Genomic DNA, 22,056 nt, shown 5'->3' on the forward strand with positions numbered 1-22,056 from the left:
TTAGTCAGGACGGTCTCGATCTCCTGATCTTGTGATCCGCCCGCCTCGGCCTCCCAAAGTGTTGGGATTACAGGCGTGAGCCACGTCGCCCGGCCGACATATTATTCTACCTTAAAAACAAAAACCAGGCCGGGCGCGGTGGCTCAAGCCTATAATCCCAGCACTCTGAGAGGCCGAGACGGGCGGATCACAAGATCAGGAGATCGAGACCGTCCTGACTAACACAGTGAAACCCCGTCTCTACTAAAAATACAAAAAATTAGCCGGGCGTGGTGGCGGGCGCCTGTAGTTCCAGCTACCCGGGAGGCTGAGGCAGGAGAATGGTGTGAACCCGGGAGGCGGAGCTTCCAATGAGCCGAGATGGCGCCACCGCACTCCAGCCTGGGCGACAGAGCGAGATTCCGTCTCAAAAAAAAAAAAACAAAAAACAAAAAAATCCCAACCATTTAAAAATGGGAACACCATTCCTGGCTCACAGACTTTACAAAAGAAGATGGGCTGTAGTTTGCCAACCCTTGATGTATAGCAAAACTTCTGGTAGTTCATAACTTTTTATTTTTATTTTTGGACACAGAATCTCATTCTGTTGCCCAGGCTGGAGTGCAGTGGCATGATCTCGGCTCACGGCAACCTCTGCCTCTCGGGTTCAAGCGATCATCTCGCCTCAGCCTCCGGAGAAGCTGGGATTACAGGCGTGCACCACCATGCCCAGCTGATTTTTGTATTTTTAGTAGAGACAGGGTTTCACCATCTTAGCTAGTGGTCTCGAACTCCTGACCTAAAGTGCTGGGATTACAGGCGTGAGCCACTGTGCCCGGCCTCTCTTTAAAAAAAAAAAAAAAAAAAAAAAAAGAATATTAGAAACCAGCTCAGGCTCCGTAAGAGTAACAATGCCAAACTTATCAAAACATTTTGACAGGGTTATTAGACTAAGAAATCAGAAAACAAAAATAGCAAATGTTAAATAAATTTTTTTTTGGCATCCAGGCTGAAGTGAAGTGGCGCAATCTTGGCTCACTGCAGCCTCCACCTCCTGGGTTTAAGCAATTCTGCCTCAGCTCCCGAGTAGCTGGGATTACAGGCGCCTGCCACCACGCCCAGCTAATTTTTATATTTTTAGTAGAGACGAGGTTTCACCATGTTGGCCAGGCTGGTCTTGAACACCTGACCTCAGATGATCCACCCATCTTGGCCTCCCAAAGTGTTGGGATTACAGGTGTGAGCCACTGCACCCGGCCTAATTTTTAAATGTTTTTATTAAGACTTTTTTTAAAAAAAACTAGTCAAAAAATGATACTGGTTTCCACATTAGGTATTAGATTCTTTCAGAGCTGACCATTGGAGATGATATAGATATTATTCTTACCTTGATTAAATAATCTTTAAAATCCCTCTCAATTCTAAGATTCTCTATTCTTAAAATTACTCTAAGGTTTGGGCCAAACTTTATATTAACTACAAGAAGAGCCTTAATTCAAAGTAAACAACTAATGTAAAAAAGACCAGAGGGCCAGGCATGGTGGCATACACCTGTAATCCCAGCTACTCGGGAGGCTGAGGCAGGAGGACTAACTGAGCCCAGGAGTTTGATGCTATCCTGGACAACACAGCAACATTCCAGCTCTAAAACATAATTAAATAAATACAATTTTAAAAAACCAGGCCGGGCGTGGTGGCTGATGCCTGTAATCTCAGCACTATGGGAGGCCGAGGCAGGTATCACCTGATGTCAGGAGTTCGAGACCAGTCTGGCTAACATGGTGAAAACCCTATCTCTACTAAAAATACAAAAATTAGCCACGTGTGGTGGCTAGCTACTCGGGAGGCTGAGGCAGGAGAGTTGCTTCAACCTGGGAAGCAGAGGTTGCAGTGAGCCGAGATCATGACACTGCACTCCAGTCTAGGTAACAGGGCAAGACTCTGTCTCAAAACAAAACAAAACAAAACAAAAAACCCCCAGACTAGCTGGGTACAGTGGCTCATGTCTGTAATCCCAGCACTTTGGGAGGCTGAAGCAGGAGGATCATTTGAGGTCGGGATTTCGAGATCAGCCTGGCCAACATGGTGAAACCATGTCTCTACTAAAAATACAAAAATTAGCCGGGTGTGGTGGCACATACCTGTAATCCCAGCTACTCGGGAGGCTGAGGCAGGGGAATCGCTTGAACCCGGGAAGCAGAGGTTGCAGTGAGCTGAGATCCTACCACTGCACTCCAGCCTGGGCAAGAGCGCGAGACTCTTGTCTCAAAAAAACAAAACAAAACAAAAAACCCAGACCAACTGTTTTGAAGCAGTGAAATAATCTTGGAAAATGTAATTCCAATTCAGGAATAGTTGTCACAGTATCCCTATGAGAATTAAGATTAAAGAATTATCAATGTCATAACTGATTAATTTCTAAATTACAAGTAACTTAAATTATTACATCTTTATTACAACTCTACCTTTGCATGCTTCAGTTCTAACTCTGCCAGTTCCACTAAATTTTTTCTGAATGCAGCAACTCTTCTTGTCTTAAAATCTATAAGTTCTGTGAACAAGAAATTAGGATTATTTAATTTACATAATAGTCATAAAGCATACCTTGTGATTGAAAGTTAACATAACAGTACCTTGTTTTGCAGACTCAGAGATTTTTTCAAATTTCTGACAACATAATTGTTGGGAAGTTTCGGCCTGTAGAACATCTTTATTTTTTGCTCTTGCTTTATCCAGTGCTTTATTAGCATTTTCATAATCCACTAGTGACCTAGACCTTCGATACAGGAGATCCTATAAAACAGAATGCTTCACAATAGTATATATATTGCATGTTTCCAGTAGTCACACCCAGCCACCACTGTCACCACCACCACAACCATCAGAGCTAACACACAGTGAATATACTACATGCTAGTTACTCCAGTTTTTTTTTTTTTTTTTTTTTGAGGCGGGGTCTCACTCTGTCACCCAGGCTGGAGTGCAGTGGCACAATCTCCGCTCACTGCAAGCTCTGCCTCCCGGGTTCCCGCCATTCTCCTGCCTCAGCCTCCCGAGTAGCTGGGACTACAGGCGCCGCCACCACGCCCGGCTAGTTTTTTTTTTGTTTTAGTACAGACGGGGTTTCACTGTGTTAGCCAGGATGGTCTCGATCTCCTGACCTCGTGATCTGCCCGTCTCGGCCTCCCAAAGTGCTAGGATTACAGGCTTGAGCCACCGCGCCCAGCCTCCATTTTTTTTTTTTGAGGCGGAGTTTTGCTCTTGTGGCCCAGGCTGGAGTGCAATGGCATGATCTTGGCTCACTGCAACCTCTGAAGTTATTCTAAATTTTTTTTTTTTTTTTTTTTTTGAGACGGAGTCTTGCTCTGTCACCAGGCTGGAGTGCAGTGGTGCAATCTCAGCTCACTGCAACCTCCACCTCGCGGATTCAAGCAATTCTCCTGCCTCAGTTTCCCGAGTAGCTGGGACTACAGGCGCGCACCACCACGCCTGGCTAATTTTTATATTTTTAGTAAAGACGGGGTTTCACCATGTTGGCCAGGATGGTCTCCATCTCTTGACCTTGTGATCCACCTGCCTCCGCCTCCCAAAGTTATTCTAATTTTTAAATATTTTTGTAGAGATACGGCCTCACTATGTTGTCCAGGCAGGTCTCAAACTCCCGGCCTCAAAGCGATCCTCCTATTTCAGCCTGCTAAAGTGTATTACAGGCGTGAGTCATTGCACTCAGCCCGTTTTTTAAGTAACAGCTTGAATTACATAGTCCATGTACCACATAACTCACAATTTAAAATATGAAATTCAATGGTTTTTAGCAAGCTCACAGAATTGAGGATCACCATAATCGATTTTAGAACACTTTCATCACCCAAAAAGAAACCCCATGCCCATCAACAGCCACGTGCCATTTTCCCATGTGTGCCCATATCCCTAGACAACCGCTTATTTGTTGCCTCTACAGATTTGCCTATTCTGGACATGTCTTTTTTTTTTTTTTGAGATGGACTCTCACTCTGTTGCCTAGGCTGGAGTGTGGTGGTGTGAACTTGGCTCACTACAACCTCCGCCTCCCGGGTTCAAGCGATTCTCCTGCCACAGCCTTCTGAGTAGCTGGGAATACAGGCGTGTGCCACAACGTCTGGCTAATTTTTGAATTTTTAGTAGAAATGGGGAATTCACCTATTCTGGACATTTCATAAAAATGGAATCATGTGAGTTTTTTGTGCCTGGCTTCTACCACTTAGCATGTTTCAAGTTCATCTATGTTGTAGCACAAATCAGTGTTTCACTCCTTTCTTTTTTTTTTTTTTTTTTTTTGAGACAGAGTCTCGCTCTGCCGCCCAGGCTGGAGTGCAGTGGTGTGATCTTGGCTCACTGCAAGCTCCGCCTCCCGGGTTCACGCCATTCTCCTGCCTCAGCCTCCCGAGTAGCTGGGACTACAGGCACCCGCCACCTTGCCCGGCTAGTTTTTTTGTATTTTTTAGTAGAGACGGGGTTTCACTGTGTCAGCCAGGATGGTCTCGATCTCCTGACCTCGTGATCCGCCCATCTCGGCCTCCCAAAGTGCTGGGATTACAGGCTTGAGCCACCGCGCCCGGCTGTTTCACTCCTTTCTACTGCTGAATAGTACTTCACGTATGGCTATATCACATTAATTCATTCATCAGTTGATAGGCATTTGGTTTATTACCACTATTTGGACATAATTAATAATGCTGCTGTGAATATTTACATACAAGTGTTTATATGGACATGGCTTCATTTCTCACTATTAAGGAATGAAATTGCTGAGTCATATGGTAACTCTACATCAAACCTTTGAGAAACTGCCATATGGTTTTCCATAGTGGCTGCACATTTTACATTCCTACCAACACCATATGACAGTTCCAATTTCCTCAGTCACATCCTTGCCAACATTTATTACCTGTTTTTTGGTTTTGGAGAAGGAGTTTCGCTGTTCTTGCCCAGGCCAGAGTGCAATGGCGCAATCTCAGCTCACCGCAACCTCTGCCTCCTGGGTTCAAGCGATTCTCCTGCCTCAGCCTCCAGAGTACCTGAGATTACAGGCACGCGCCACTATGCCTGGCTAATTTTGTATCTTTAGTAGAGATGGGGTTTCTCTGTGGTCAGGCTGGTCTCAAACTCCCGACCTCAGGTAATCTGCCTGCCTCTGCCTCCCAAAGTGCTGGGATTACAGGTGTGAGCCACTGTGCCTGGCCTTATCTGTTTTGTTTTTTTTTTTCTTTTTTAAATGAAGGCCACTTTGTGGGTATAAAGTGGTATCTCGTATTTTTTTTTCCTGACACGGAGTCGTGCTCTGTCATCCAGGCTGGAGTGCAGTGGCGCAATCTTGGCTCACAGCAACCTCTGCTTCCCAGGTTCAAGCAATTCTCCACCTCAGCCTCCTGAGTAGCTGGGATTACAGGTGCCTGTCACCATGCCTGGCTAATTTTTACATTTTTAGTAGAGATGGGGTTTCACCATGTTGGCCAGGCTGGTCTCAAACTCCTGACTTCAAGTGATCCACCTGCCTTGGTCTCCCAAAGTGTTGGGATTACAAGTGTAAGCCACCACGCCAGGCCTATCTCATACTAACGATTTGCATTTCCCTGATAGCTTGTGAGCATCTTTTGATGGTTTAATGGCCATTTGTGTATCTTCTTCGGAGAAAACTTTAAGTCCTCTGCCCATTTTTAAATTGGGTTATTTCTCTTTTTGTTTATTTTTATTTACTTATTTATTTATTTTTGACAAAGTCTTGCTCTGTCACCCAGGCTAGACTGCAGTGACACGATCTCGGCTCACTGCAACCTCCGCTTCCCGGTTCAAGCAATTCTCTGCCTCAGCCTCCCGAGTAGCTGGGATTACAGGTGCCCGCCACCATGTCTGGCTAATTTTTTGGTATTTTTAGTAGAGATGGGGTTTCACCATGTTGGCCAGGCTGGTCTTGAACTCTCAACTCCGCGATCCACCCGCCTCAGCCTTCAAAAGTGCTGGGATTATGGGCATGAGCCACCGCACCTGGCCTTCTCCTTTTTTTTTTTTTTTTTTTTTTTGAGATGGAGTCTTGCTCTGTCACCAGGCTGGAGTGCAGTGGCATGATCTTGGCTCACTGCAAGTTCCGCCTCCCGGGTTCAGGCCATTCTCCTGCCTCAGCCTCCCATGTAGCTGGGACTACAGGCACCCACCACAATGCCCAGCTATTTTTTTTTGTATTTTAGTAGAGACGGAGTTTCACTGTGTTAGCCAGAATAGTCTCGATCTCCTGACCTCATGATCCACCCGCCTCGGCCTCCCAAAGTGCTGGGATTACAGGCGTGAGCCACCGCGCCCGGCCTCGGCCTTCTCTTTTTATTAAGAGTTCTTCAAGGCCGGGCGCGGTGGCTCAAGCCTGTAATCCTAGCACTTTGGGAGGCCGAGATGGGCGGATCACGAGGTCAGGAGATCGAGACCATCCTGGCTAACACGGTGAAACCCCGTCTCTACTAAGAAATACAAAAAACTAGCCGGGCGAGGTGGCGGGCGCCTGTAGTCCCAGCTACTCCGGAGGCTGAGGCCGGAGAATGGCGTGAACCCGGGAGGCGGAACTTGCAGTGAGCTGAGATCCGGCCACTGCACTCCAGCCTGGGCTACAGAGCGAGACTCCGTCTCAAAAAAAAAAAATAAAATAAATAAAGAGTTCTTCATATATTCTGAGAATATAAATTGTGTTACATCCAGACAATGGAATATTATTTAGCACTAAGAAGAAATGAGCTATCAAGCCATGACAAGACATAGAAGAGGCCGGGCATGGTGGCTCACGCCTGTAATCCCAGCACTTTGGGAGGCCGAGGCAGGTGGATCACTTGAAGTCAGGAGTTTGAGACCAGCCTGGCCAACATGGTGAAACCCCATCTCTACTAAAAATGTAAAAATTAGCCAGGCATGGTGACAGGCACCTGTAATCCCAGCTACTCAGGAGGATCACGAGGTCAGGAGACTGAGACCATCTTGGCTAACATGGTGAAACACCGTCTCTACTAAAAATACAAAAAATTAGCCGGGCATTGTGGCGGGCGCCTGTAGTCCCAGCTACTCGGGAGGCTGAGGCAGAAGAATGGCGTGAACCCAGGAGGTGGAGCTTGCAGTGAGCCGAGATCCCGCCACGGCACTCCAGCCTGGGCGACTGTCTCAAAAAAACAAAACAAAACAAAACAAACAAAACAAAAAACAAAAAGACATAGAAGAAACTTAAATGCATAAACTAAATGCAAGAAGCCAATCTGAAAACACTATATACTATATGATTCCAACTATATAACATTCTAGAAAAAGTAAAACTATGGAGACAGTGAAAAGATCAGTGGCTGCCAGGGACTGAGGGAAAGGAGGATGAATGCAGAGAGCATAGAGGATTTTTAGGACAACAAAAATACTACGTATCATATTATGACGGTGGACACATAACGGTGGACACGTATCATGCATCCATAACACATTTCTTTTTTTTTTTTTTTTTTTTGAGATGGAGTCTTGCTGTGTCTCCCAGGCTGGCGTGCAGTGTGGATCTCAGCTCACTGCAAACTCCGCCTCCCGGGCAGCTGCGACTACAGGCGCCCGCCACCTCGCCCGGCTAGTTTTTTGTATTTTTTTTAGTAGAGATGGGGTTTCACTGGGTTAGCCAGGATGGTCTCGATCTCCTGACCTTGTGATCCGCCTGTCTCAGCCTCCCAAAGTGCTGGGATTACAGGCTTGAGCCTCCGTGCCCAGCCAACACATTTCTTTTTATTACTGAGTACTATTCCATCGTATGGCTATGTAACAATGTGTTTATCTCATCATCCATTGGATATTTGCGTTGTCAGTTTTCAGCTGTTACAAATAAAGTTGCTGTGAACATCTGTATGGACATATGCTTTCATTTCTTTCTTTCCTTTTCTTTCTTTTTTTTTTTTTTTTTGAGACGGAGTCTCGGTCTGTCACCCAGGCTGGAGTGCAGTGGCCGGATCTCAGTTCACTGCAAGCTCCGCCTCCCGGGTTCACGCCATTCTCCTGCCTCAGCCTCCGAGTAGCTGGGACTACAGGCACGCACCACCACGCTTGGCTAATTTTTTGTATTTTTAGTAGAGACGGGGTTTCACCGTGTTAGCCAGGATGGTCTCAATCTCCTGACCTCGTGATCCGCCCGCCTTGGCCTCCCAAAGTGCTAGGATTACAGGCAGGAGCCACCGCACCCAGCCCTTTCCTTCTTTTCAATAGAGATAGGATCATGCTATGTTGCCAGGCTGGTCTTGAATTCCTGGCCTCCAGCAATCCTCCCGCCTTGGCCTCCCAAAGTGTTGGGATAACAGGGGTGAGCCACCATGCCCAGCCCTGCTTTCATTTCTCTTGGGTGAATACCTAGAAGGGAACTGACTGGATCACTGCATAGTATATTTCGTCTTTTAAGAAACTATGGAAATTTCCCAAGGAGGTGCACCACATTCCTATTAACAGTATATGATGGTTTAAGTTGCTATGTATCTTTGCCAGAATTTTTCTCCTTTTATCCATTCTAATTAAGGTGTATAGTGATACCTTGTTGTAGTTTTAATTCTGACAACTACATTTTAATCATTTCTTAAAGTTACAAAGAAATTGTTATCTATTAACAACCACATTTGGCTGTGAACAGGGGCTCACACCTATAATACTGACACCTTGGGAGGCTGAGGCGGCAGGATAACTTGAGCCCAGGAGTTTGCAACATAGTGAGACACTTGTCTCTGCAAAAAATTAAAACAAAAAACAACCACATTTGATAATTTAAAGTCTTCAAAAGTGAATATTTTAGCACTGCCCATCCAATGTAAATAGTTTGTAAGATATAATTTGATATGAACAGTGTATTTATAAGTACCTAAGAATTCAAAGTTAAAAGGTTATAATTTAATAAAAATGATCAGCATCAGTGATCAGGTGGGAATTTTGTGTACAATATCTCAATTCACAAATTAACACTGAATTTGGGTTATCTGATCCACTAAGTTTTCAGTGCTTTTCAGTTATTCGTGTTAACTTTTTCTTTTTTGAGATGGAGTCTCGCTCTGTTGCCCAGGTTGAAGTGCCGTGGCGCGATCTCCGCTCACTGCAAGCTCTGCCTCCCGGGTTCATGCCATTTTCCTGCCTCAGCCTCCCGAGTAGTTGGACTACAGGCGCCCACCACCACACCCGGCTCATTTTTTGTATTTTTTAGTAGAGATGGGGTTTCACTGTGTTAGCCAGGATGGTCTCGATCTCCTGACCTCGTGATCCACCCACCTCAGCCTCCCAAAGTGCTGGGATTACAGGTGTGAGTCACCGTGCCCGGCCTTGTGTTAACTTTTTTTTAAAGACAAGGTCTTATCTTACTCTGTTGTTCAGGCAAGAGTATACAGTGACAATCACGGCTCACTGCAGTTTTGAACTCCTGGGCTCAAGCAATCCTCCTGTGTCAACCTCCCCTGGGACTATAGGAACATACCACCATGGCCTAGCTAATTTTTAAAACTTTTTGTAGACACAGAATGTCATTTTGTTGCCTAGGCTGGTCTTGAACTCTTGGTCTCATGTGATTTTCCCACACTGGCCTCCCAAAGTGTTGGGATCACAGGCATAAGTCACAGTGCCCAGTCAAAAAAATTTTTTGAGGCCAGGCGGGATGGTTCATGCCTGTAATCCCAGCATGTTGGGAGGCTGAGGCTGGTGGATCACTTGAGGTAAGGAGTTCGAAACCATCTTGGCCAACATGGTGAAACCCCGTATCTACTAAAAATACAATTATCCGGGTATGGTGGCAAGTGCCTGTAGTCCCAGTTACTCAGGAGGCAGAGGCAGGAGAATGGCTTGGACCTAGGAAGCAGAGGTTGCCATAACCCAGTATCACGCCACTGCACTCCAGCCTGGGCAACAGGGCGAGACTCTGTCTAAAAAAAAAAAAAAATTATTATTATTAATAATAATAATTTTTGGTTAGTGTTTTAGTCTTGCAGTTTTTTTTTTTTTTTAATTAATTTTTTTTGAGACGGAGTCTCACTGTGTTGCCCAGGCTGGAATGGAATGGCGCGGTCTCGGCTCACTGCTATCTCCCCCTCCTGGCTTCAAACGATTCTCCTGCCTCAGCCTCTGGAGTAGCTGTGATTACAGGCACCTGCCACCATGCCTGGCTAATTTTTGTGTTTTTAGTAGAGATGGGGTTTCACCATGTTGGCCAGGCTGGTCTCAAACCGCTGACCTCGTGATCCATCCGCCTCGGCCTCCCAAAGTGCTGGGATTACAGGCGTGAGCCACTGTGCCCTGCCGCCCACGGCTTTTAAAGGGAAACATGAGTTGCCTTATAAAAAACCATGTTTTTGTTTTATGGTGCTCTGACTCTCAATGGAGGACTTGCATAGACCAAATTAGAAATCCTTTTGCAGCTGGGTGTGGTAGCTCATGCCTGTAATCCCAGCACTTTGGGAGGCCAGGTGAGGGGATCATGGGGTCAGGAATTCAAGACCAGCCTGGCCAATATGGTGAAACTCCATCTCTACTAAAAATACAAAAATTAGCCGGGCGTGGTAGTGGGCACCTGTAGTCCCAACTACTTGGGAGGCTGAGGCAGGAGAATCACTTGAACCCAGGAGGCGGAGGTTGCAGTGAGCTGCAGTCACGCCACTGCACTCCAGCTTGGGTGACAGAGCTAGAGTCCACCTCAAAAGAAAAAAGAAATCCTTTTGCAGTATGTGGCTCATGCCCATAATTCCAGCACTTTGGGAGGCCAAGGCACGCAGATCACCTGAGGTCAGGAGTTCGAGACCAGCCTGGCCAACATAGGGAAATGCCGCCTCTACTAAAAATACAAAAACTAGCTGGGCGTGGTGGCACACGCCTGTAATCCCAGCTACTCAGGAGGCTGAGGCAGGAAAACCGCTTGAACCCAGAAAGCAGAGGTTATAATTGGGTGACAGAGTGAGACTCCATCTCAAAAAAAAAAAAAAGAAATCCTTTAGCAATACAACTGCTATTTGACCATTTTACTTTTGTTTTCCAAGACATTTCACCCGAAGAAATATACCAAATTCATTTTTTTTTTAAAGACAGAGTTGGGGTTTCACCATGTTGGTCAGGCTGGTCTTGAACTCCTGACCCCAGGTGATCCACCCGCCTCGGCCTCCCAAAGTGCTCGGATTACAGGTGTGAGCCACTGTGCCTGGCCAGGTCTTGCTTTTTTTCTTTTTCTTTGTTTTTATTATTTATTATTATTTTTTGAGACAGAGTTTCACTCTTGTTGCCCAGGCTGCAGTGCAATGGCGCAATCTCTGCTCACTGCAACCTCCACTTCCTGCATTCAAGCAATTCTTCCTCAGCCTCCCGAGTAGCTGGGACTACAGGTGCCCACCACCATGCCCGGGTAATTTTTGCACTTTTAGTAGAGATGGGGTTTCACCATGTTGGTCAGGGTGGTCTCAAACTCCTGACCTCAGGTGATCCATCCGCCTCACCCTCCGAAAGTGCTGAGATTAGAGGCATGAGCCACCACCCCGGCCTCTTTTTTTTTTTTGAGATGGAGTTCTGCTCTTGTCACCCAGTCTGGAGTTCAATGGCACGCGATCTCGGCTCACTGTAATCTCTGCCTCCCAGGTTCAAGTGATTCTCCCACCTCAGCCTCCCAAGTAGCTGGGATTATAGGCACCCACCACCATGCCCAGTTAATTTTTGTATTTTTAGTAGAGACAGGGTTTCATCATGTTAGCCAGGCTGGTCTTGAACTCCTGACCTCAGGTGATCCTCTGGCCTTGGCCTCCCCAAGTGTTGGGATTACAGGCGTGAGCCACCACACCTGACCACAAATTCATTTTTTTAAAGTTCTAGATTATATCAGAAATATAATAAAGAGGAGACTTTTATGTGGGGTTTCCCACGTGAAATATGTATAATTATATACATATATACAATTTCTAAAAGGAGAAATAAAATTCATATTTGAAAATATAATTTAAAATCACATAAAGGAGATAAATCATCATTAACAATCTGAAGTCTAACAAACTCTCAAGAAATGGCTGTTTGTAAAATGGCTCATTAAAAAAAAGATTAAAATTACCTTAGCAGCTTGAGATTCTCTTAAGTAATATTTTAAAAGATCAGAAAGTTTGAGGTCTTCATCAGCAGACACTCGTGCTTCTATTTTCTGGAAAGGAAAAAATTGAATATTTAATCAACAACTACATTCTGCTCTCAGTGGTTTCCTTCTTAATTACAACTATTATTATAGTTTAAAAAAACTGAAGTTTTAACTATAGTATCCATTCCTATTTATCTAGCTTTCCTTCCCTTTTTGTTTCTACTAGCCTGCTACTTTTCTTTGCAACTCTCACATAAAATGAACAGAAAAAAGATCAGATCAAATGAGACTCGTGAGTTTATGGAAGGACAACTTTTTTTTTTTTTTTTTTTTGAGACGGAGTCTAACTCTGTCACCCAGGCTGGAATGCAGTGGTGCAATCTCGGCTCACTGCAACCTCTGCTTCCCAGGTTCAAGCAATTCTCCTGCCTCAGCCTCCTGAGTAGCTGGAAATACAGGCATGCACCACCATGCCCAGCTAATTTTTCTATTTTTAGTAGAGACAGGGTTTCACCATGTTGGCCAGGCTGGTCTCAAACTCCTGACCTCAAGTGATCCTCCTGCCTCAGCCTTCCAAAGTGCTGGGATTACAGGTGTGAACAACCATGCCCAGTCAGACTCTAAAATGAGTTTCAATATCATCTTTTACCTTCATTAATATTTTCTCAGGCCAGGCACGGTGGCTCATGCCTGTAATCCTGGCACTTTTGGGAGGCCAAGGTGGGCGGATCACGAGGTCAGGAGTTCGAGACCAGCCTGACCAACATGGAGAAACCCCGTCTCTACTAAAAATACAAAAATTAGCCGGGCATGGTGGTGTGTGCCTGTAATCCCAGCTACTCAGAAGGCTGAGGTTGCAGTGAGCCAAGATTGAGCCACTGCACTCCAGCCTGGGCGACGAAGCAAGACTCTGTCTCAAAAGAAAAAAAAAACTTTCTAGGTATTTCTTTCTTTTTCAGATGGAGTCTCGCTCTTGCCAGGCTGGAGTATAGTGGCATGATCTCAGCTCCCTACAACCTCCGCCTCCTGGGTTCAAGAGATTCTCCTGCCTCAGCCTCTCTAGTAGCTGGGATTATAGGTGTATGTCACCACACTCGGCTAATTTTTTTGTTTTTTTTTTAGTAGAGATGGGGTTTTGTCTTGTTGGCCAGGCTGGTCTCGAACTCCTGACCTCAGGTGATCTGCCCACCTCAGCCTCCCAAAGTACTGGGATTACAGGTGTGAGCCACTGTGCCCAGCTGCTATTCATTTCAATTGTAATTGATATGCACACACAATTTTCAAAGGAATGAAGGCTTGCAATGGTAGACTAGTTAATTCAATCTAATCCTCCTGCTGAGGACAACCAGAAATACAGTCAAAGCATTAGTAAAATGTGCCTGAAGACACTGTAGAGTAATAAACAGAAGTGGTATGTACAAGGTGAGATTGAAGGGGAAGTAGTCAGGTCAGACTAAAAAGATAGCTCTTCAGTATGACTGGACAGAGGATTAAAAAAAATACATCAACCAAATGTAATATATGGGACCCTGTTTGTATCCTGATCAAACAAACTATACTATAATAAAAAGCCATTTATGAGACAATTGGGAAAATGTATATACTGGATATTTGATGACATTAAGGAGGAATCATTAGTAACAGTATTGACTATATTAAAAATAATTCTTATACTAAAAAAAGAGACAAGTGTGCATGAAGGACTCAAAACAGAATGAAGATGGACTTTTTGGAATGTAAGAACTTTAAGCAATGTAGAAAACGTTAACATTCGCCAGGTGCAGTGGCTCACATCTGTAATCCCAGCACTATGGGAGGAAAAGGCAGGTGAATCATTTGAGGTCAGAAGTTCGAGACCAGTCTGGCCAACACGGTGAAACCCCCCATCTCTACAAAAACACAAAAATTAGCTAGGAATGGCAGCACACGCCTATAATCCCAGGTACTTGAGAGGCTGAGGCATGAGAATCACTTGAGCCCAGGAGGCGAAAGTTGCAGTGAGCCAAGATCGTGCCACTGCACTCCAGCTTGGGCGACAGAGCAAGACTCTGTCTCAAAACAAACAAACAAACAAAAAAAAAAAAAAAAAAAGGGAAAATGTTAATATTCAGAAACCTGGCTGATGCATTACAGGAATTCTTGTACTATTTTCTGCAACTTTTCCATAAGTCTGAAATTATCGTCAAAGTAAAAAGTTAAAGTAAGGCTGGCACCTTAATAAGGCTCATGCCTAGCATTTTGGAAGGCTGAGGCGGGTGGAACATTTGAGGTCAGGAGTTCGAGGCCAGCCTGGCCAACATGGTGATACCCATCTCTACTAAAAGTACAAAAATTAGTCGGGTGTAGTGATGTGTGCCTGTAATCTCAGTTTGCGAGGCTGAGACAGGAGAATCACTTAAACACAGGAGGCAGACGTTGCAGTGAGTCGAGATTACGCCACTGCATTCCAGCCTAGATGACAGAGTGAGACTCTGTCTCAAAAAAGAAAAAGAAAAAAAAAAAAGTTAAGGGGCCAGGTGCGGTGGCTCACGCCTGTAATCCCAGCACTTTGGGAGGCCAAGGTGGGCGGATCACGAGGTCAAGAGATCAAGACCGCCCTGGCCAACAGGGTGAAACCCCATCTCTATTAAAAATATAAAAATTAGCTGGGCGCGGAGGCGTGCACCTGTAGTCCTAGCTACTCGGGAGGCTGAGGCAGGCAAATTGCTTGAACCTGGGAGGCGGAGGTTGCAGTGAGCCGAGATTGCGCCACTGCACTCTAGCCTGGCGACAGAGTGAGACTTCATCTCAAAAAAAAAAAAAAAAAAAAGTTAAACTAAAACAACTACACACCTACCAGAATGGCAAGAATTATAAAGGTAGAAAACACTCAGTTTTAACAAGCTTGTAGAATAACCTAAATGCTCATACTTATTCTTGTGGGCATGCAAATTGGTACAATCATTATGGGAAAGTTTTGCAGTTTCTGCAAAAGCTTTTCACATGGTTATCCTATGATCCATCAATTCCCCTCCTAGTTATATATATCCAACAGAATTGTATACTTGTGTTCAGAAGATATACAAGAATAATCTTAGCAGTATTGTTATAAAGAAACCCAAACTAGAAACTATCCAAATGCCTATCAACAGTAGAACAGATAAACAAATTAATAAAATACTATACAGCAAGAAGAATAAAGGAACCAGGCTAGGTAGCTCATGCCTATAATCCCAATGCTTTGAAGGGTGAGGCAGGAATATCAATAGAGGCCAAGAGTTCAAGACCAGCCTGGGCAATGTAGTGAGATTCCCTCTCTACAAAAATTAGCCAGGCATGGTAACACACATCTGTAGTCCTAACTACTTGGGAGGCTGAGGCAGGAGGATGCTTGACCTCAAGAGTTTGAGGCTGCAGTGAGTTATGATCATGCAAGTGCACTCCCACCTGGGCAACAAAGTGAGACCCCGTCTCTAAAACAAAAAGAATAAAGGAACTACATCTATGTGCAACAACATGGTTTAATCCTATGAATGAATATAATGTTGAGTACATTAAACAGACATGAAAGAATATAAGCCAGGCACAGTGGCTCATACCTGTAATTCCAGCACTCTGGGAGGCTGAGGCAGGATGACTGCCTGAGGCCAGGAGTTTGAGACCAGCCTGGGCAACATAGCAAGACCCTGTCTCTACCACAGGAAAAAAAAAGAAAAAAAGAAAAAGAATACATGTTGCACAAGCATTTATATTATGTATAAAACTAAAAAACGGGCCAGGTCGGGTGCAGTGGCTCATGCCTGTAATTCTAGCACTTTCGAAGGCCAGGGTAGGCAGATGGCTTGACATCAGGACTTTGAGACCAGCCTGGCCAACATGGTGAAACCCCTCTCTACTAAAAATACAAAAATTAGCCTGGTGTGGTGGTGCATGCCTGTAATCTCAGCTACTTGGGAGGCAGGAGAATCACTTGAACCTGGGAGGCAGAGGTTGCAATGAGCCGAGATTGTGCCACTGCACTCCAGCCTCCAGCCTGGTTTTGATCTCAAAACAGACAAACAAAAAACAAAACAAAAAACCCGAATCCGTATTGGCAGTGCCTTGAAAGGCAGCTGAGGAGATGAGGAGGCGGCCAGGCATCTGGGTTGCTGGTAATTTCCTATTTATTTTCTTTCTTTGATACAGGGTCTGTCACCCAGGCTGGAGTACACTGGCACAATCACAGCTCACTATAACCTTGACCTCCTGGGCTCAAGAATCTTCCTGCCTCAGCCTCCCAAGTAGTTAGGACTACAGTTGTGCGCCACCATGACTGGCTAATTTTTGGTAACTTTTGTAGAGAGGGAGTCTTGTTACATTGCCCAAGCTAGTTGAACTCCTGGCCTCTACTGATCCTCCCGCCTCATCCTTCAATGTATGGGATGATGGGCATGAGCCACGTGGCCTGGTTCCTTTATTCTTATTGGTATGTAGTATTTAATTAATTTGTTTGTCTGTTCCAGGAGGTATTCTTTTTTTTTTAGAGATAGGGTCTCACCCTGTCGCCCAGGATGGAATACAGTTGCACGATCATACACCTCACTGCAGCCTCAAACTCCTGAGCTTAGGCATCCTCCTGCCTCAGCCCCCGAAGTAGGACTACAGGTTTGCACCACCACACCTGGCTAATTTGTAAACATTTTGTAGAGATGGCATCTTGCTATGTTTTCCCAGGCTGATCTCAAATTCCTGGGCTCAAGAGATCCTCCTGCCTCAGCCTCCCAAAGTGCTGGGATTACAAGCATTAAATCACTGCACCCAGAAGAATATGAACTTTTATACAAATACCTAAAGGCCATAACAAAAAATGGAATTTCCTGAAAAACTCCCAATGGAATCCAAATCTGAATCTGTTTCATCATCCTTCTGAAGTATACTCATCTTCCTCGATAGAGTTAAACAGAACCATAGCAAGTTAAATATTACCATATGCAGATATTTAAATAGCCAAAAGGTTAATAGTGATTACTTTTTTTTTTTTTTTTTGAGATGGAGTCTTGCTCTGTCACCAGGCTAGAGTGCAGTGGTGCGATCTTGGCTCACTGCAATGTCAGCCTCCCAGGTTCAAGCGATTCTCATGCCTCAGCCTCCCGAGTACCTGGGACTACAGGCATGCGTCACCACGCCCAGCTAATTTTTGTATTTTTAGTAGAGACAGGGTTTCACCATGTTGGCCAGGATGGTCTTGATCTCTTGACCTCGTGATCTGCCCACCTCAGCCTCCCAAAGTGTTGGGATTATAGGCATGAGCCACTGTGCCCGGCCAATAATGATTACTCTTTTAAAAAAAATTTTATGAATTGTGGTAAAAACCTTTAACATGAGCTCTCTGGGCACAATATTATGCAGTATATCTCTATAATTTAGTACTTACTCTTGTTTTATCGAACAGTTCTGAAACTTTGAGAAAAAACCTGTAAAGGAAAATATTTTCATCATATGCCACATTCAAAGTAATTTTCCATTTCAAATGTATGAGAATATGCTCCCAAACCATATTAATAACACCTTGTCTCATTGCAGTTATATTCAATAGCCCTATTAACTGCAGACTTCATTTAGCTTCACAAAAATCTCCCTGTATTTCTACCAATAAAAGAGATTACTTGAAATCTGTTTACAGATAAGACTATCTGTTCATTTATTTATTTATTTTTTTGAGATGGAGTTTCACGCTTGTTGCCCAGACTGGAGTGCAATGGCTCAATCTCAGCTCACCGCAACCTCTGCCTCCTGGCTTCAAGCGATTCTCTGGCCTCAGCCTCCTGAGTAGCTGGAACTACAGGCGCCTGCCACCACGCCCAGCTAATTTTTGTCTTTTTGGTAGAGACAGGGTTTCACCATGTTGGCCAGGATGGTCTTGATCTCTTGATCTCATAATCCGCCCACCTCAGCTTCCCAAAGTTCTGGGATTACAGGTGTGAGCCACCGCACCCAGGCCTGATTTTTTCTTTCTTTTTTTTTTTTTTTTGAGACAGAGTCTGGCTCTGTTGCACAGGCCAGAGCGCAGTGGCGCAATCTCAGCTCACTGCAACCTCTGCCTCCTGGGTTCAAGTGATTCTCCTGCCTCAGCCTCCTGAGTAGCTGAGATTACAGGCAATTGCCCCCATGCCTGGCTAATTTTTGTATTTTTAGTAGAGACGAGTTTTCACCTGGTTAAAAATTAGCCAGGTGTGGTGGTGCACACCTGTAATCCCAGCTATTCAGGAGGCAAAGGCAGAAGGATGGCTTGAGTCCAGGCTTGTCTTGGACTCCTGATCTCAAGTGATCTGCCCGCCTTGGCCTCCCAAACTGCTAAGATTACAGGTGTGAGCCAGAGCGCCAGGCTCCATTTCAAGATGACAGCCTAAGCCATACATTAAAGGTGTTTTTGTTGTTGTTGTTCTTGAGACTGAGTCTTGCTTTCTCGTCCCAGCTGTAGTGCAGTAGTGCCATCTCGGTTCACTGCAACCTGCACCTCCTGGGTTCAAACGATTCTCCTACCTCAGCCTCCTAAGTAGCTGGGATTACAGGCACCCACCACACCTGGTTAATTTTTGTAGTTTTAGTAGAGATGGGGTTTTGCCATGTTGGCCAGGCTGGTCTCAAACTCCTGGCCTCAAGTGATCTGTCCACCTTGGCCTCCCAAAGTGCTGGGATTACAGGCGTGAGTCACTGTGCCCAGCCAACAAAATTTATCTAGATTCATTTTAGCAAACAGGCTGAGGCAAGCAGCTCACTTGAGGCCAGGAGTTTGAGACTAGTCTAGGCAACACAGTGAAACCCTGTCTCTACTAAAAATACAAAAAATTAGTGGGGCATGGTGTCACAATCCTGTAATTGAACTACCCTTTAATACTCTGGTGCTTGGTCAGGTGCAGTGGCTCATGCCTGTAATCTCAGCACTTTGGGAGGCCGAGGTGGGCAGATCACGAGGTCAGGAGATCGAGACCATCCTGGCTAACATGGTGAAATCCTGTCTCTATTAAAAATACAAAACAAAATTAGCCAGGTGGCGTGGTGGCACACGCCTGTAGTCCCAGCTACTCAGGAGGCTGAGGCAGGAGAATGGTGTGAACCTGGGAGGCGGAGCTTGCAGTAAGCCGAGATTGTGTCACTGCACTCCAGCCTGGGCAACAGAGTGAGACTCCATCTCAACAACAACAAAAAAAGTCTGGTGCTGGGATATTTTTTAGTTGGTATCAGCATTTGACAGATAAACTAGGTAAAAGTGAAAATAAATTGTTAAGTAGAAATTGGTTATTCATTTTTTTCTTTTCTTTTCTTTTTTTTTTGTGATGGGCTATTGTTCTGTCACCCAGTTCCGGCACAAACTTGTGGTCCCAGCTACTCAGGAGGCTGAAGCAAAAGGATCGCTTGAGCACAGGAGTTCAAAGCTGCAGTGCTCTATGACTGCACCTGCGAATAGCTACTGTATGCCAGCCTGGGCCACACAGGAAGACCTGCTCTCAAAAAAAAAAAGGACACAGCACAGTTTCAAGTATTCTGTAAAATATATAATTAAAATGACATTATAAATGAATTAGGGCAAATACTACTCAAAGCAAAAACAATTTTATGAACTTTGCTTTCACTCAAGAGAATTTGCTTTGACAGATTTACGTTAGAGAACAGATGGCAAGGTTTACTTTTTTCCTTCTTCCTGATAAGAAGAATTAACTCTTTGGGAAGGTGGCTTTTTTCCTTTTTTTTTTAAGACAGAGTTCCTCTAGTTACCCAGGCTGGAGTACAATGGCGCAATCTCTGCTCACTGCAACCTCTGTCTCCCAGGTTCAAGCGATTTTCCTGTCTCAGCCTCTGGAGTAGCTGGGATTACAGGCATGCGCCACCATGCCTGGCTAATTTTGTGTTTTTAGTAGAGATGGAGTTTCTCCATGTTGGTCAGGCTGGTCTTGAACTCCCGACCTGAAGTGATCTGCCTGCCTTGGCCTCCCAAAGTGCTGGGATTACAGGTGTGAGCGACTGTGCCTGGCCGATGGCATGTTAATTAGTGTAAGCTATCATACCGTGCTTTGCCAAAAAGCTTGACTTTTAAATATCTGAGACAGAATATACTAGAGAAAAGGTCAAGGATGTGGTTTAGAGAAAGGCATAGACTATGAAAATAGTTTTCCTGCTTAAAAATGTGTTTAATTTTTAGTTTTTTTGAGACCAAGTCTTGCTTTGTCGCCCAGGCTGGGGAGCAGCAGTGTGATCTCGGTTCACTGCAATCTCTGCCTCCCAGGTTCAAGTGATTCTCACACCTAGGCCTCCCAAGTAGCAGGGATTACAGGTGTGTGCCACCACGTCTGACTAATTTTTGTGTTTTTAGAGATTGTGCCACTGCTCTCCAGCCTGGGTGACAGAGCAAGACACTGTCTTGCAGGGGAGGGGCGGGGGGCGGAATCAATTTGACCTCCAGTGAAATACATACACACATATACATACATACATATATGTTCTAATTTCCAAACAGCAGTTCTTATTTATGAGCTTTATCAAAACCTAAAAACACTAATATAAATTCTGTTCTTCCACTCTCTTACACACAAATCAGCCCATTTTCATAAATAAAACACAGGGGAGGAAGAAAAAAATACATATATATAGAGAGAGTAAAGTCGTTTTATTTCTCAGATTTAAAAAAATAGGATAGAAAGGGAGGAGAAAAAATATCAACCCAAGTTTTTTTTGTTTGTTTGTTTTGAGACGGAGTTTTGCTCTTGTTGCCCAGGCTGGAGTGTAATGGTGCGATCTCAGCTCACCACCACCTCTGCCTCCTGGGTTTAAGCAATTCACCTGCCTCGGCCTCCCAAGTAGCTAGGATTACAGACACCCACCACCACACTTGGCTAATTTTGTATTTTTAGTAGAGACAGGGTTTCTCCATGTTGGTCAGGCTGGTCTCAAACTCCTGACATGAGGTGTTCTGCCCGCCTCGGCCTCCCAAAGTGCTGAGATTACTGGCATGAGCTACCTGCCCAGCCCTCAACCCAAGTTTTTAAAGGAGGTCCTTATTATCAATGTGTTTTGACAAAAATATTCCAAAAGTTTTGCATTGTAAGTATTGTTGGCTGGGAGAAGTGGCTCACACCTGTAATCCCAGCACTTTGGGAGCTAAGTTGGGTGGGCCACTTGAGGTCAAGGGCTTGAGACCAGCCAGGCCAATACGGTGAAACCCCGTCTCTACTAAAAATAGAAAAATTAGCCAGGCATGGTGGCAGGCACCTGTAATCCCAGCTACTTTGGAGGCTGAGGTGGGAGAACTGCTTGCACGTGAAAAGAGGATGTTGCAGAAAGCCATGATCATGCCACCTCACTCCAGCCTGGGCAAGAGAGTAAGACCCTATTTCAAAAAAAAAACTAAAACAAAAACCAAAAGTATTGTGTGCATCCAGACTGCCAATAGAAAATTTTCTCTGCTTTATTTATATTTCACATATATATCTACCTATTCATACACACACACACACACACACACACACACACATATATTTTTTAAACAGTCTTGCTCCGTCACCCAGGCTGGAGTGCAGTGGCATAATCTTGGCTCACTGCAACCTCCGCCTCCCGGGTTCAAGTGATTCTTGTGCCTCAGTCTCCTGAGTAGCTAGCTGGGATTATAGGCACACACCACCCACACCTGGGTAATTTTTATATTTTTTGGTAGAGATAGGGTTTAGCAATGTTGGCCAGGCTGGTCTCAAACTCCTGACAGGTTTTCCACCTCCCAAAGTGCTGGGATTACAGGCATGAGCCACTGTGACCAGCTATATTTCAAGTTTTATTTATTTATTTTTTTCTGAGATGGAGTCTTGCTCTATTGCCCAGGCTAGAGTGCAAAGGTGTGATCTCAGCTCACTGCAACCTCCGCCTCCCAGGTTCAAGCAATTCTCCTGCCTCAGCCTCCTGAGTAGCTGGGATTACAGGTGTGCATTTTTGTATTTTTAGTAGAGAAGGGGTTTCACCAT

General features: G+C 44.8%; 1 protein-coding gene across 1 annotated transcript in view; it reads right to left on the minus strand.

Annotated features, from left to right (window-relative positions):
• Nucleotides 1-22,056, minus strand: part of SNX6 (sorting nexin 6) — a 71,986-nt gene that overhangs the window by 3,563 nt on the left and 46,367 nt on the right. Inside the window, exons 10-13 of the mRNA XM_025391700.1 lie at nt 17,481-17,520; nt 12,068-12,154; nt 2,613-2,772; nt 2,445-2,530 (exon numbers count right to left, since the gene is read on the minus strand). Coding sequence (XP_025247485.1) covers nt 2,445-2,530; nt 2,613-2,772; nt 12,068-12,154; nt 17,481-17,520 — 373 coding nt within the window. The remainder of the gene's footprint in view (nt 1-2,444; nt 2,531-2,612; nt 2,773-12,067; nt 12,155-17,480; nt 17,521-22,056) is intronic.

Source organism: Theropithecus gelada, chromosome 7b (genome assembly GCF_003255815.1).
Source record: "Theropithecus gelada isolate Dixy chromosome 7b, Tgel_1.0, whole genome shotgun sequence".
Taxonomy (NCBI): Eukaryota; Metazoa; Chordata; class Mammalia; order Primates; family Cercopithecidae; genus Theropithecus; species Theropithecus gelada.